This window comes from Aphelocoma coerulescens, chromosome 1A, assembly GCF_041296385.1.
Source record: "Aphelocoma coerulescens isolate FSJ_1873_10779 chromosome 1A, UR_Acoe_1.0, whole genome shotgun sequence".
In the NCBI taxonomy this organism is placed as follows: domain Eukaryota; kingdom Metazoa; phylum Chordata; class Aves; order Passeriformes; family Corvidae; genus Aphelocoma; species Aphelocoma coerulescens.
In genome coordinates, this window is record NC_091014.1 from 21,930,708 (window position 1) to 21,948,110 (window position 17,403).

The window sequence follows — 17,403 nt, forward strand, 5'->3', positions numbered from 1 at the left end:
TTAGAAGGATGGTTTGCATGGGCAAGGCAGAGGGGTAGAGGGGGAAGGCATATATGTCATCACTGCTCTACCTTGTTGCTCTCCAGAGATCCTCTCCTGAGGTAGCACAGGGATGGTCCTCTAGGATCATATTGCACATTTCTGTGTGAGTCAATAGAATCCTGCTTTGCCTTAAGAATCCTCCAGGTAAACAAAGAGGAAATTTAAAGCTTCTCAGAGTAGCACAGAACATATCATGTTTAGTGTGCAACATAGGTTCAGTCAAAAGTCTTATTTGAAAACACTTATTTTGAAAGTCTTTTGCTTTTCCACTTTTCAAAGTGGACTTTGGGTGGCTGTGGGTTAGTTGTAGCACAGAACATGTATTTAGCATGCAACATACCTACCCTCTGCACTGAAGCTAGGAACCTGGTGTCTGCTTCTAAAATCCAGTTCAGGTTAGTGGGTGTTTTTTCCTGTTCCAGAGTGAATTAGAGAATTCACAATGGTCTTCTGCAGTGAATAAATCTAACAGAAAATCTGTACTGGAGACATGTCACAATCAATTATGGGACAAAATAAATCAGAATGACACCAAGGCAAGACCTTTAGAGATTAGTAGCAACAGAGAGGAAATAGCTTTATAATGTGCAGATTTTTAACTCTAATTTATACTACAGTTTAGTTAATTTAGTTTTGCTAAAATATCAGAGATAAAATTAATGGAAAAATATTTTTATAAGTTTATAAGTTTTGACCAGTTCACCACTTGGAGTAATACGGTGTAAATTCATTGAAGCAGCCATCAGTTGATTCATCTGGTTGCCATTAACTTTATTCCAACATAAGGAATGAACACAGCAAACATTTCTAGATAAGACTAGTACTTGAGTACAGCCGTTGAAAGATTTCTGTTCACAAATTGCAATTGAAACGCTTGCTAAGGGCTGCAGGGACACGTTTGATTGTTTGTTTTTCTTTTTGTCATTCTGTTTTAGCTGCTTCCTTGCTCATTACATTGTTCCCATTAGCATAATGTATTGATTGTGTTTGTACAGCTTTTCCTGCCAAAGGCTGCCCTTCAGTTGTACAGCCATTGGGGTAACCAGCTGTTACTTATTTAAGCCTCCATCATTTTCTATGACAGAGTAACTTAATTATGCCCCACTTGAAGATGCTAAATAAAATTATCTTCTGAGCAAGTGTACTTCACTTAATTTTTGTCTCTATCAGGTATTTAAACCCTGACACTTAAGCTATGTGTGCAACACATAAGCAGCATAATAATAAGCAAACACATTTTAAAATGAAACCTAGTACCAAGTTAATTATTACAGAGTTAGAGGCCGTTTTACAGGGTTTCTAGACCACAGTTATCTCTTTAGCTCAGGTGTTATGCATATTTAAAAGACTTCAGAAAAAAAGAAACTAAATGTAGTTAATAGTCTAATAAACCAGCACTTAGGGTTAACCTTTTTCGCTGCATTATGAGCATAAATAATAGATCTTCAGTAAGCATTTGGAATTTAAAAAAAACCAGAATTTTAATACTCAATGTAATTCAAACCTGGACAAGAAAAAATTTCTACTCAGTGATATATTCTAATTATAAGAATGTGTCAGTCAACATCAATGACCTTTGTGTTATAGCAGAACATTTAGTTCTTATTTTAATCCTGGTATTTGAATTAAATTCAGACCATATATTTTAATTTTTATTGGCAACATCTTTCCTTAGTTCACTATAAGGCAGTCTTGCTTTCCCTTTTTCATCTCTAGTCGATTATGCATATGAAAGTGACAATTTTGGGCTTGTCAACTGGGTCCTTGAGTGTAAAGTGTTCTGAAATGCAGCTCCCATGTTTTCAAAGGGACTATAATTGAAAATGTTTGAATTGACATGAATTTATTTTAAATAGTCCACCTGCCACATTTGCTAGTTTTTTAGCTTTAGGCTAAATTCAATCTGCATTCAAAGTAGATACCCGAAGACCTAATTAATAATAAACCACTTATAGAAAAAATAAAGTTTTGTGAAAGTGATAAAAGCGCAAAAGTAAAATTATTCTCTAAATGATGCTGCATCTCATCTAGATAGGTTGTGCAAAATAGAATGTATTTGACAAAAGAGAGTTTTAATTTTGCTGTATTTGAAAGTAATATGAAAGTAATTTGAAGGCTCTTTGGAAATCTTATAACAAAGGAGTATTTTTTATCAAATAAAGTTGGAAATAAGCCTTTATAGAGTACCCAGCTATTGCTCAATAAATATGTATGGGGGGGTGTGTTGTTAATAGAAAAAGGCTGCAGGCTTTATATTGACCTGTCAGTGTGGGCTTTTGGAATATTTTTTTTTAATATCTTGAGCTTGTGATGGCTGTGGTAACAATTGTCCAGCAGTGGGGAGTGCTGCCAAACTTGTTTCAGCTTAGGTCTCTGAATACTGTACATGGTAAGGATCTAACAAACCTGTAAAATGACTCAGTAACAAATAACTGGGACTTAATTTCAATCAATAAGCAGTTAATGGGTGGAGATAGTTTAGAGGAGAACTCATTTTAAAAAAGAGGAAATAAGGGCACAGTGTTAGAAAATGTGTAAATACGACCTCAGCCTGATCCAAGGCTAAGGAGGAAGGAATACCAGACATCAACATCAAGGACTTGGGATACTGGCTTTTTAACAAAATTTTCTCTTCCTTCTATTTATCTTGTGGAAGGCTGAATCTGTTGGCCTGAGGAACCAGAGGAGCAGGGACTGGGTGTGTATCACTGGAGAAAAGGGACTGGTAGTCAAAAGTTTATGTATATACAGATTTAGCTACATTATTAATGAGATTTTCCTGTAATAATAATTTGAAAAGTAAAAGCTAGGATAATTGTAACTGGATTAATAATAAGATTTGTTATGATTTTGAGTAGGCTGTTAAGATTTTAATTAGACAAATTCTTTGCTTAGCATTTTGTCAATAAGAAGATCATAAATGTAACACAATATACCATAAAAATCCTACTTGTACATTATGTTGAAGATTCAATTAATGTATAAATAAGAATTAATTTAATTAATCTCATTCCTCAGTTTTTTCCATGCAGCACAGTCTTTTTCCAATATGTTTTTATGTTTGTTTGTTTGGTTTTTTTTTTTTTTTGTTTTGGTTTGGTTTTTTTTAGTTGTTTTTTTTTTTTTTAACTTGTGTTTGGAGGTATTTTAGCTTAGCTGTACAAAAAATGAGTGTTAAATTTCTATTTGACCTTTTGGAGCTCAGTATTCCTGACTATCAGGACTGACATGCACATTACAAGAGACATAACAGAGATAAGTCTTTGGTCAATTACTGAAAACTGGCTCTATTTGTAGTAAGGTTAATGAAAGGTATGGCTCACATGGACTTTAAAAACCATAATACTGCAATAAATTTTGTGCTGTGGTATATGCTAGCTATATGATAGTGTGATATAGGAGAAGAAAAAATTAATTATATTATGAGAATTTAGGAGAGGAAAAAAAATCAATTTACATACTGATATTTTAAATTACTTTGAAAGTCTGCAAGGCAGTACTTAGGATTTTCCATGATATGTATATCCTGAGGATGGAACACAGTGAAGAATCAGACTTTAGTTTATTACTAGTTTAGTATAAAATGTAGTAAACGTTGCAGATGAAGTAAAGCTGAACATTTCTTTCCCTTCAATAATGTTGCTTATTTCCAGTGAGTAAAATGTTTGATAATACAACACTTGTTTGTCTAATCTTCTCCAGCTTTTACCAAAAAACAACATAATTTCTGATGCCAATGTTGTGTGATGTTATCTGTAAAACTGTCTACAGGGGTTGCACATCAACAGAATGCTTTTTGAAATTAGCAGTTTTGGAGGAGCTAAAGCATCTGAAACTGGCATATTGAAACAGGCAAAGGGAAGAGAAGAAAAAACAAGGAATTAAACCAATCAAAAAATCTGGTTTTCTAGAATGTTTTGATAAGAGATTACATTTGCCAACAGAAATGACAACTGACATTATTGTCTGCCATGTTAAGAAAGTGCCACGTTGCTATAAATCATGGAATCATAGAAAAGTTTGGGTTGGAAGGGACCTTTAAATATCATCTAGTTCCAACCCCCCTGCCATGGGCAAGGAGACATTTCACTAGGCCAGGTTGCTCAGGGCCCCCATCCAGCCTGGTCTTGGAACACTTCCAGGGATAGGACAGTTACGACTTTTTTGGGCAACCTGTGCCAGTGTCTCACCCTCACTGCAAAAAATTTCTTCCTTATCTTCAGTCTAAATCTACCTTCTTTCAGGGTAATACTATTTCCCTTGTCCTGTCACTACAGGCCTTGGTAAAAAGTCTCTCTGTGTCTCTCTTACCCACCCCCCCCACCACCCCCCCCACTTTTATATATTGAAAGGCCACAATAAAATCTCCTTGAACTCTTCCCTCCTCTCCCCTCCCCTTTGTTTGGGATAAAACTGTCCTAGTCTAGTTTTGTGCTAAAATCAGGTACTGAGAAATCACTGGGAAATGTTTGAGTGAACTAAGATTAGCTTTAGACCTGAGGTGGAATAAAACTTTGGAGGGAAGGCTATGCAATGCAAACTTTGCAGTTCTCGTCTCTAAGTTCTCTGTATCTATTTACCTTAAAATAATAAATGCAATGATAAAAAAAGACCTACTAAGGCAATTCCTTTCTTTGAATAAAATAATTTATGGGTAGAAAGGGAATACTTATAAATATTGCAGGTAAGGTCAAAATTAGACTTAAGTGGAAAATCTGAAGTGAACTAGTCACCATAATTCAGTTTCTGAAGTGCACATATATATATGTTCCACTAAGACTCCTCCAAGCTTTTATAGCTTCTCTCACATCCAAGCTTTAATGAGACTTCATACTTTTTAAATGTGGAACACATTTAATTTGAAATCTGTTATTAGAGCTTTCCTTTCTCATAACTTTCTGAAAGCAGCAGAAATTTAAGAATAAAAATAAAGATTATATGTTTTTTCAGCACTTGTTTTCTTCTGCTGTGTGAAGAATCATAGCCTACATTTACTTCTTGAGATAATAATCTAATGAATGTTGTACTTTCATGTTTGTGAGAAGGCTTTCACATTTCTTCTTTAAGCCTCGTTTTAATTTCTAGTTTGGTAAGAAATGTTTTTTAAAGGCTAAAAATATATAAGTAATGTAGCTTCCCACATTTTCTAACTGAACAAATGTTTGAAGAAGACTCATACAGTGAGGTTTATCTTATACCTGGAAAATAAGCTTGTTATATGAGCTAAACAATGACTGACTTGTACCTGTTTTCCTTCAAAAAATTTTCTTCCCACGGGTCAAGATAGAAAAGTGTGTTTTGCACTGAAAGCAATAAAAACCTGTAGGTGTCAGCTTATGGGGTTCTGCAGAGAAGCATGAATCCTTTGGTCAATTATTGGCACCTTGCCAGCATTGTTACCTCCCTGTTTACATTCTCCTGGTTTCAAATGTATTTCATATCTATTTACCTGTATCTAGTGTTTTTCTTGTTACTTTGGTGTGGAATCCATTCCATGGTGTTTCTTTCTAATCTGTGAACAAGACTGTGAAACAATTTTTGTCAGCCAGTCAACTCTTCAGCAAGCAGCAGCACACACAAAATTAATTGTAGTGTATGGCATGTTCATTACTTTAAAAGAAGAAAAGGACTGTCTTTTTCCTAAACCTTCTATGTTCTGCAGCACAGGGAAGATGGCTATGAATGCTTTCAGTGTTTTCCTGGGAATAAAAAGACTCATGTTGTCTCCACCACAAAGAAAGAAGGCACATTTTGCTGTCTTTCCCAATATGAGGGATGCCTGTAGATAGGTGATATGTATCTTCATTTTATGATGTATCATTTATCTCCTAGACAGAAGTGATCTGGTAAAGGCTTCTAGCAGCTGAGAATGAAGGGAAGAGTGGAAGGAGGGAATAAGATCAAAAAAAACTACTGGGAAATGAAGCTTGCTGTGGTTCTGGCCTTAAAATATGAAAGTGCCTGAAGCAGCTGAGAAGATTCACGTAAGAGACATAAAGAATTTGATAACAAGGATAAAGGAAAAATTAAATCATATTTCAATCTTCTGCTCTGTTACTAGTGATGTGGGACATATTCAAGAGTGCCTGTATTTATCTGTCTCAGCAGGATGGTTCAAACTCCAGTGTTTGATACTAAGGCTGTTGCTCTATCCTGTGGAGAAAGAGGCCTCTAAAGGGCAAATTGTATAGAATTAGCCACTGAAAGTCATTAGACCAGCTGTGTCTCTTCAAGCATCCACTTCTCTTTGGACTGCAAGTAGCTGAGTTGAATCTATGCTAGGCACACTCATAGTCTGAGATGTACCAAGACTTCCCTCTGTGGTTTACCACTTCACTCACTGCTGGACTTTTTCATCTGTGTTCTTACAACTACCAGGAATTAGAGAACTTGTGCCAAAGTGGAAAACAGATTCAATTTACTCAAGGCATCACAATAGCCATATGTTCCGCCTTTCAAGGATATACTATTAAAACCAGATTAGGGAACAGACTGGGTAAGAGTCTGTTTGACTGTATTTGACTTATTAAAACTGAGTAGAAGAGAAAAATAAATAGCATGAGCAAATCAACAATTCTGGAGAGACCCTGAATATTATCTTACATGTAAAAGTAGGGGAGGACTCAAAACAAGGAAGCAATCTGGACAAGGTTGTGACATTACCATGATTTTTTTCCCTTAGTGAAAGTAGTTGCTTTGTGTTGAACTAAGCCTCAGCAAGCACCAAACTGATGAGACACTACTGGGGACTTGGGGGATATTTTATTTCCAAGCAGGAAAGCCTAGCTGAGAGGCAGTCATTCAGCTGCCTGCACTGGGACAATTCAGTGCACACACTTGCTTTGATGCATAGAAATTTTTCAGGTTACCAAGAAGGCAATTCAGTTTAATTACTTTCAAACTCAAGAACTCATCAGAGTAGCTGGTTTTACTAAAATAGTGTGTTTCATTGGCCCAGTCTTTCCTATGTAATATTTTAAGTTTCAAAGTAGAAAGATATGAGATACATAGTCCTAGAATCAATGGCCATTATGCATTTTAGCTGCTGAGTTAGGATAATCTGAAGGCTCTATTACCAAACTTGTAGGATCCTTCTGATGAGGAAAGGGTCCAGGTCACCTGTGGGATAGAGAGATCATGTGTCTGAGTGGGGATCTAAATCTTTCATATGAGAGACTATCTACTGTGAGGAATCTTTTGTCGATTGTGGAGGTTAAAATTGTGCATAAGAAGTCTTGTATCAGTTCTGGGGTGGGGCTGAGGTGAAGGATGGAGACAGAAAGTTATTTAGACCTCAAGTTTTCATGTAGTTTAAAGGGTTTTTTTTCTTGTGCTACCATGATTTTCGTTTTCTGACATATCCTCTGGCTGTCAAGAACAAGGAGAATAGATATAGCAGTCTTTGTTACATTTATGAAAGGCATTATTGGACAAAAAGTTTGTAGTTCAGAAGGGATTTTAGTGTGAGGAGTGCTGAAATTCATTTCTGTGTAACTATGAATCATAGTAAAAAAGGGACCTTTATTCTCCTCTAACTTCGAGTGAGCTACCACTGTGAAACACATGAAAAATTATTCAGACCTCATATCTTATTAAACTGAACTACTTTTGTTGCTCCTTGATTTTTAGAGCAGCTAATTCTGTAAAAGTTACAGGTAGTTATGTTCCCAGAATAATAAAAGTACCCAGAATGCACAGCCATAAAACATCATTGTCCCCTTGTCAGGAATAAAACAAGGTAAAAGTCAGACAAAAGTCAAACCAAGTGTGTGGTATCCTGTTTGCTAGACTTGGGCTTCATTGGGCTGCAAGAATGGGGATTCCAAAGACAGGAAAAATTAAATGCAAGAGATGTTCCTGTCCTGTGAACAGACTCTCAGCCTGCAAATGACCACTTAAAAAAGTAGTAGAGGTTGTTGCGATAGGACAAGGGGTAATGGTTTTAAACTAAAAGAAGGTTGATTCAGACTAGTATTAAGGATTTTTTTATGGTGAGCACTGGAACAGTTTAACCAGAGATGTGGTACATGCCCCATGCCTGGAAACATTCAAGGTCAGGTTGTCTGGTGCTCTTAGTAACCTGATCTAGTTGAAGATATCCCTGCTTACTGCAGGGGGGCTGAACTAGAGGACCTTTAAAAGTCACTTCCAACCCTAACTATTCTATGATTACAGTAGGAAAAGGAATTAGACTGTCATGGACAACTCAGCATCCAGCTGAGTATGCGATTGCATTAGCCTATGAAGTCAGACTGAGGTACGCGCACACACAATGTGTACATTAATATATGTTCAAAGCCTTTCTCTCAAGGTCTCGTAAGTGTCTTTAAGTCCTTCTTTCTAATTGGCTTCATTAAAGAGTAAGTCGTAAGGGTGATCCAAGAAAAACAAGATTCCAGAGTCTGAAGCCCTTTAAAGACTAGATTCACTATTTGAAAACTGTTCTGTCAGAAAACTCTCAGCTCACCCTAGTGTTAATATTTCAATAATTACAGTGATGGTTCAGAAACAGAGCAATCATTAGAAATAAACCCCATTGCATATGAACTGTAATCGGCAACATGAAACTAACTGTGATTTGGATTTTTCAAAATAGGCTGTTGTGCTGGTCATTAATTAAATCCACAGAAAATAGATTAGATGTAATGACATATCTAATGAAAAATACCTGTGTTGAAATCCATGGGCTCTTATTATTTCAGTGTATGATGAGATTTAGAGTTGTTTCGCTTATGAAGATTAGTTGATTGCAAACCTTCAAGCTGATGTTGATATACTAAGAGAAATCTCCTTAGTATTTATAAGATCTTGGCACTGTGGCACCTCTTATTGCAAAAAAGGATCATTGAGATCTACTATAATGTATAGATTTGTTAATGTTACTATTAAATTAATGCATGTATTTTATCCTATAAGATTCAGAGCTTTATCCTTTTTATCATGCCACTCTTACACTGAACCAGGAGAGAAAGTCTTAGAACTTGTGTAGTTGATAAGAAATAAAAAGTCCGAAACATATTTAAATGCCAGGCATTGTTACAGAATGCATGGGTGAGGCTTAGGTAGGCACTTAACTGCTATGACTTGGATTTTGAAAAATGGTAAGACTTCAAAAAGGATTTTTGTGTTTAATGGAACTTTCATACACAATATAGTTTTTTAAATGTATTGCTTGCAATGATTTCAGTTTTGAAAATCCCATTAGGAAATATATTCATCCTTAGGAACCAAAATATTGCTTTTGGATGCTCCATAGAGCAATGCTTAACCCTAAAAGCCACTGCTGTAGCAGTTTGTTTGGAGATCAGGCAATTTGGTTCAGGGAGAAACAGATGTGTTGGTGCTGTCTGCACGTGAACATGCATCTGCACAGAGGTCCTCCCACAGAAGTCTGGAAAAAACTGTTTATTAATTTGACCATGTAATGTTTTCATTAGAAATGTTCATGCACAATATAGCTCTGCTTTCAGGCACACCACTGTCATTTTGGAGATTGAAAGGAATGGAATTATTTCACTGGTGTGAGAAAAGAGTATATTATTTCCTCAAGTATTGAATTGATGTATGATTGAAATGAAGGAAGGTGTTGCTCCTATAACTTTCCTCAGTACAACAGAAAGACAGTCCTGATTGTCTTTTCAGTCTGGTGCTGTCCCTGAAAGCTGGTTGAAGTCTTTACAGATTTTGAAGAATTGTTAGTGTTTTCTTGAAGAGTAGATTGGAGTATCCTTCCTTCTATGTAGTATTTGGCATAGTATTCGTATTTCTGTACATTTATACAGTTACTTTATTAGGTGGTTGAGAACGCGTTTTTTTTCTTACCTAAGATTGCTTTAAGTGAGAGAGCACAGTTTATTTGTGATCTCTAAGGAGAAAGTATCTAATGGAAAAACTTTGTAGGCTGAAAGACATTAAAAATGTTCAACTATAATAGTGCACAACAGTGTATTATATCTCTACTTTTCTGCCAAGGGCCAAGTCACCCAAGGGCACTTCAAAAAAAATGATGATCTGAAGCTGACATTGCAGACAGACTTACCATCTTATCTTCAGGTTAATGTGATGGTGTTGGCCCGTGCTTAAAATCATGCCTGACAATAATGTCACTGAATCGTCTGCCAAGGCACTGAGGATGTTTTACTTCAGTATCTTTTTCATTATAACAAGGATTACTGAGATATTTCCTACTTTAACACAGAACTGTAATTTTTTGTTCATAATATGGCTAATAAAAAATAATTTCCTAAGAAAAAATAAATGTTGAGCAGAACTACAATTGGTATTGCTAATATACTAGCTGAATACTTCTTCAAATAGAAACTTTGGTCTGCTGTTCTTATGGAGTGATCATTGTAATTGTCTTTTATGGTATTATGGAAGACCAGAGTTCCCTTCTTTTTGTAGGTGATAACAAAAAATAGACAGACTTTCTCTGAAATGCCAGATTTTTCCTTTGTATCTATGGGGAACTGATGTCTTCTGTGAGGTAATTTCATGGTTTTCTGATTTCTTAGTTAGGACCATGACATATTAATAACTTTATGGTGTGCCAATGGAGAATTGCGATTAGAATTCAAAAGTAGGATGGAAAACAAACAAAAAAACAAACAAAAAAACAATCCTCCAACACACAGGAATATTCAAGCATCACTATGGAAAACTTTTTTTTTCCAGCTTGAAACTCACAGACTATATAAAAGATTTCATTAGATTCTTCATTATGCTGCTGTCAGTTGAGCCATGCTGCACACTGTTGAATCACCATGTGGCATATTGGTGTAGAGGCTTCTGTCTGTTAAAATAGATGACACAAGGGTAACTCTATTGTTCCTATTTTCTTGTCCAGACATACTGTTTTTTTTCTAAAAATGTGTTTTCTGTAGCATCTTTGTTACTTTTATGAGAATGAAATTTCATGCATATTGAGTTGTTTCAACTGCCTACTCTTAAGGTTATAAACCCAACAGGAAACAGCCATACTTAGCTATAATTAAAAGCAACCAAATCCAAGGGTTCTTTTGATGTATGTTCCCTTTCCAGATAGTACTTTTAAGATAATTTCTTTGTTTTCCTTCTTATATTAAATCAATATAACAATGATTTTTATGTTGTTGTTTCTTTCCTTCCCCAGATGTACATCCAGACAACAACACTTACTATCTCCATGAGTTTAAGTGCTTCTGTGTCTCTGGGCATGCTCTACATGCCCAAGGTTTATATTATCATTTTTCATCCAGAGCAGAATGTTCAAAAACGGAAGCGGAGCTTCAAGGCTGTAGTGACAGCTGCTACAATGCAAAGCAAACTGACACAAAAAGGAAACGACAGACCAAATGGCGAAGTCAAGACTGAACTCTGTGAAAGTCTTGAAACCAACAGTAAGTCATCTGTAGACTTGGTCAAGAGTGGCAGCACATCTTAATAGATGTACGTTCACAAGAATGCACTTTCTTTTAATAAAAAACTTAATTATTTTTGTTGCTTGTTCTGCATGAATCCAGAGATGTGTCAGACATGTACTGCTGAATTCAGGAATGTCTAGAGTTGTTTCCAAGAAATTGATTTTCACAGGAGGCTAGTAGGAAAAAAAAAAAAAAGCACAAGCAGATTTTGAAAAGCCACATCTTTTAAAAATTATTTGTTTTAGCTAGTGCTATTTTGATGTGTTGTACATTGCTGTGCCAGTGGTATGTCCTGACAGTTCATGAGGTGTATTTATGGTCATCATTGTATATTCAAAACTCAAAGGCTGTTGAAAAAAACTATAATGAAAACAGCTAACATTGTTTTTATTTTGAAGTCAGATAAGGAAGTGAAAAGAATGGTTTTTATCTTTTTACTTTAATTTGTTGGATTGTTCTTTTATCACAACTCATGACTAACACTTCCCAGAATAACGCTTGCCATCCAGGTTTTTGTTGTGGTCTTACTCATCTTGGTACAATATTGTGATAATTCATATGAAGCTTAATCATTACATGTTCTGATATATCGTAGGTTTGTAGTGGGAAAAAAATTCTTTCCCATGTCAGGAAAGTTCTTGAATCTTGCTACATTTCTAAGTTGCTCTGGTATAGAAGACAACAGAGGTTACAGCTTCCATTCCACCACATAACATATCATCTTATCAACTGGACTTCGTAATAACAATAATAATAAAATACGAGCAGAGACATTAACCTTACCCCAGTGCTTAGCAATGGAGAATTGTTTTCTGTTGAGAAGTTAGATGTCACATTAGAGGGGCAGCAGCTGTAACAGCTAAGTTTCTCAGTCATTTTACTGCAAACGGCATGGTTTATTTTTAATTTTTATTACTTTTTGATGATAGTGATAGGTGATTAAATAGTACTATTTTGTTTAAGCACACTGAAACGAGGCAGTAGCAAGTTTGCATTAAAATATTGTACTTACTTCTGAAAAATGCAACCCCCACTGAACTCTATCAGAGTTTGCAAGATAGATTGAAGACTATTTAAAAGTAGCCCATAAGTTTACCATACTATAGTTGCTGATGCATGGAAGATACTGAGTACAAACTGTTTCACTGGAAAAACTCATGACCCTTCAAAATGTGTAAAACTGCTAGAGTGAACTATGGGTTTATACAGCTTCAGATTATGACATGTAACAAAGGACAAACAAGAAAGGCATAGAAATTCTTTTTGGATCGAATAACAGAATAGAAATATGAAAGACTCAATAATTTTGCAAGTCTTCAGAAGTCTCCAAACGAGAAGGAAAAGAGAGGTGGATTTTGCTGAGTGTGCAAAATGACAAACTTCTGAGGAGAGGATAAAGGAGGGTTTTCACAGTAGGGTGAGAAAGAGTGTTAATAAAGTCTTGGGTATCTGATCAGTTTATCTACTGTGCCTAACTAAGAAATGCTGTGATTGGTATTCCTTAAGCTATGATTATGCATAATTCATAGAAACAGATGCTACTGGAAACCAGTCTGCTTCTCCAGTAGTGTGTGTATGCAGGGTAATGCTTATTTACTGTGCTCTAAACATGATTTTAACAGTAACACATCTATATAATTTTGAGCTCACTAGGACTATATGACTAGGCTTTCATCCATCATAATGCTTCATAGGCAAAAATTCAGTCCGAGTCATTTGCACTCCAGAAAGCTCTTCCTATGTAATTGAGTTCTAGACCTCAAGATGGGTTTCTCTCTTCCCTGAAATAGTTATTGTCAAAACTTTTGAAGGTTCCTGTGAATTATAAGTGCACAATGCAGCATACGTCCTTTTCACTAGGTCACTAGTAACAACTTCTTGACACCACAAAATTTTTTCTTGCGCTGACTCCACGTGAGGTAGATCTTTCTTTTCAGTGACAGTATATGAAACTGACTGCAAAATATCAGTCTACTCCTAGTGTACCAGAAGTGGCAGTGAGTGTTGCCTCCCATTTACCAAGCACAAATATTACTAATGACAGCAATGCTCATAACTAGGTGAGAAATAGGATGAGGTAGGCATGTAATCCCTTTTACTTCCCGCCCAGAGGCAGCTCTGCTCCATCTAGTTTGTCCTGTTCCATGTAACACGTTATTCTATGTTGTCTTCCACATGCCTGTGTTCATGGGTTTATTTGTGGAAGTAGGTCCATATTCAGTGGAAAACAAATTGTTTCTGGGAAACAGGAAAAAACCTGTTCAGGTGCAGTTGCAGAAGGCAATGACAAGTACATTAAATGAATATGGGTCAGATCATAATAATGATTATAAATTGCTTTAGATTCTCTTTATTTTCTTCTTTTTCTTTTTGTTTCATTCCAACAGCAAAGTAATGACTGCAGCTGTAAAAATGTTCATTTCCAGAAATATTTTGAGCCAAGCCCGTTACTTTTTCTGGCCATCTCGGCTTGCCAAATGTGGTTCATGTTATTATTGTGAAATGCTAACAGTCTTAAAGAGAAGGACACCAGCTGCTGAAGCTTTCAGATCCCCAAACATGAACTCTAGACTTATTCCACATAACTATAAAGACATATGCAATATTTATCAAGTAAAAAGACCCAAACATTGTTTGGAGATGAGATTAGTTTTAATGCATTTCAAACTACTGCCTTCATTAAATTCCTGTGCTATCATTTTTTAAAGTAACAACACTCAGAACTCAACTAGGTAATTTTTGTTTGTTGACAGCTCTAGATTAATCCTATCAAAACTGTTTAATTCTCAGATACCCAACAAAGTTACAGCAATTTAACAAATAACTCTATATCAGCTGAGGTGTAGTAACTATTATTTTTGTATTTTGAGCTTCTTGCAAACATCCTCACATTATTCAGATTACTGAGTTGTGATAAATCTGATTATGTTACATTGCTGTGGGCTAAAAACATGCAAATGTAAAGTTATCACAGAACTCAGCTCATACAGGATAATGTGGTAAGCTAACTTAACCTGATCATGTATCTGACCCTACTTTCAAGGAAAGGGGAAAAAAATGGCTCTGATCTTTCTGTCCTTTTGTTCTGAAATGTGCAGAGTTTGCAGATGTGCATTTATCTGTTATTTATTAGCTCTGAAAAAAATCCTTCTATGGTTGAAGAACTTGGTGCCATTTCATCAGTCCTGCATTATTTTGTGCAGGAACTTAGCAGGGCAAAAGAAAAAATAGAATCCTCTCAGAAATCCAGCTGTGGGAGCATGAGAGAGTTCAGACAGGAGCAGTACATGCCATCTGAAAGATCTGAAAGATGTAAATGAGGCTATATTTGCTTCAAGTGTCCCAATACATGCAAATAAAACTATTTCATGTTGGTGCTCAAATGTTGTAATCAACTATGAGAAAGACTTGCTTTGTGAGCCAATAGCAGTCCTTTCATGAATTAGCTTTTTCCAGACATGAGGTGCTGGAGCTACCTGTGCGAATGAAAGTAAGAAATATTACATTTTTCAGCTTTCTTTTGATTATTCGTTCTTATATATACATTCTTAGGGGAAAAGATTACAGTAATAGATGAATTAAACTGGTCTGGTTCTGTTGTGTCTTTAAAAAATGGCAAATGCAGTATTAGATTCAAATTGCTCAGACAATCTAAAACATGACAAAAAATCAAGAAGTAAACTTAGTTATTTATGCTAACCACTATTTGCATCAGTTTTAGTGATCCTTTATTTAGTTTAATCTTTGATACAGAGGAGAGAAACTGTCATTTCTCAGTTTCTGTAGTCTGTTCTTCACAAATCATCAGATTGTTGGGCTGAATTTAGGAGTTAGCATGAAGAATGCTTTTCCTATCTATCTCAGCAGTTCTCACCAGACTCTATATATAAAAAAGAAAGAAATTGAAGAAAGGTATGGAAATAGAAAATTTGAATCTATAGACCAGGCAACATTTTTGCTATCCTGTTATTTTCATCTTGCCAACTGCAATCTTCGCTATCATAAGCAGAACATATCTGTAGCAGATGGAATATAAAACATATTTAGAAAGTCAAATTCCTCTTTGTGCATTGTAACATAGACCTTGTTATAGAGAAAAAAAGATATTCAGTCCCTCAGCAGTCTGATTTTCCATGTACCCAAATGATTTAAAATTAGAGAACTAACTACGAGACCGGATGTCACCACTTCCCTCCTCCAACCATTACATTAACCTTGAGTGATGTGACTTGAGTCATATTTTTATAGCATATTTTTTATATTTTTTTAATAGCAAAGGTGTAAGGGCTAGAACCTGAAACAAACTTTCATAAAAGATTCATAGTTGTTCACTTTTGTAATAGTAGAGCTGTTTAATTCTCTCAGCATATTGTCTCATTCTGAACAAGGAGTGTCAGCTTTGATCAAAAGGAAATATGATCAGCTGGCCATCAACATAAGGAAACCATAATTTTCTCCAGATAATATGTTCTGTAGGGACTATCTACTCCTTTTCTGTAATTTGGAGAAATGTTTCCTGTGTTAGGCTTTGTTCCTTTCAAGGAGCATAAGTCTCCTTCTAGATGGACAAACCAACACTAGCTGAAAAGTTGTCTTCAACAAGTAGAAGAGAAAGAAAAATCCAATCTCTAAACTAAAAAATGTTTATATCGAATTCAGACAAAATAATACCAGATGTTGAAATTCTGTTGTGGGTATGCTGAAACCACTCATCATTGTTCCCTTCTATTGACCTCTGCTTTCCCTAGTCATAAACAAAATAAGTGGTCACGAAGAACCCAGAACTTGGGATCCAGTTTACTCACTGCTTATATACATCCTTAAACATTCTTTATTCCATGAACATGGACCATATTGTTTGGAAATATAGTAGGGCACTGTTTGAGTTCAAATGCTAAATATGGGTTTTTTTCCTCCTCCCTTGAGTCTAAAAATCCTGAACTTTGTTTTTTTTTGTTGTTGTTTGTTTTTGGTTTTTTTGATTTACAGCCTCCTCTACCAAGACAACTTATGTCAGTTACAGCAATCAGGCAAACTGAGCAGGGATGAAATTCACTGGAAGATCTGCAGGACTGGATCTTGCAAACATAGACTTTACCACCACCAGAATTCAGTCTTGAAAATATCAGTAGACTACATTCAAATCGATAGTCAGTCTCCTAAAGAACAAGGATTAAACAAGAGCAAAAGGCAAAAAGAGACAGGGGAAGGAAAAGTCCAGTTTTATAACATAGAGACAGAGTGTCAAGCTTCTGAACTGTTCACTCACAAAAGGAAGCAAATCACAAAAGGAAAACAAATGTTAGCTTGTGAAAAAAAAAAAATGCTGTTGAAATAAATCATGTCTGATGTTATATTTGTAAGTACTTTTTTGTGATTGTGACAATTTCCTTTCCTGTCCTACATTGTTCAACTCGTAAAAGAAGATGAGTTTGTTTCTTGTGACGGCTGACTGAATTAAGTCCTGGGTTATGCTAAAATAAATGCAATGGTCAACGCATGCTAATTTTTATACAAAATAATTTATTTCTAATAATAAAGGAATGTTTTGCAAATGTTGAGACTTGTTTTGTTGCAGTTTTAAGGAAAAGTCCTTACACTGTTGTCTATTGTTTGTTTAGAATGTGCAGTAAAGGTGGGTGTACAAATAAAATAATAATCATGGCATCAGAAGAATGCAGTGTAAACTCTAAGCATGTGTGTATGTATGCGTGTATGTGTGCACCTGTGTGTGTACATACGTGCATGCCTGCCTGCATGCGTGTGTGTGTGTACTCTGCAGTGCGTGAATTTATCTGTTCAAAGCTTTGTGACTATATTTTCTAATGGAAGGATTTTTTCCCTCTTCTCACCCTCAAAGTAAGTGCATTTTATATGTTTGTAAAGTAAAGGAGTCCTGATAGTAATTATTTTGTATGATTGTATTATATTTTTGAGTGTCCACTAATAATTTTGATCC

The 17,403-nt window shown here is 35.6% G+C and overlaps 1 protein-coding gene across 1 annotated transcript in view; it reads left to right on the forward strand.

Annotated features, from left to right (window-relative positions):
- Positions 1–16,571, forward strand: part of GRM8 (glutamate metabotropic receptor 8) — a 313,145-nt gene extending 296,574 nt beyond the window's left edge. The window contains exons 9-10 of the mRNA XM_068996167.1: positions 11,174–11,420; positions 16,434–16,571. Coding sequence (XP_068852268.1) covers positions 11,174–11,420; positions 16,434–16,483 — 297 coding nt within the window. The 3' untranslated portion in view covers positions 16,484–16,571. The remainder of the gene's footprint in view (positions 1–11,173; positions 11,421–16,433) is intronic.
- The last annotated feature ends 832 nt before the right edge of the window (positions 16,572–17,403 follow it).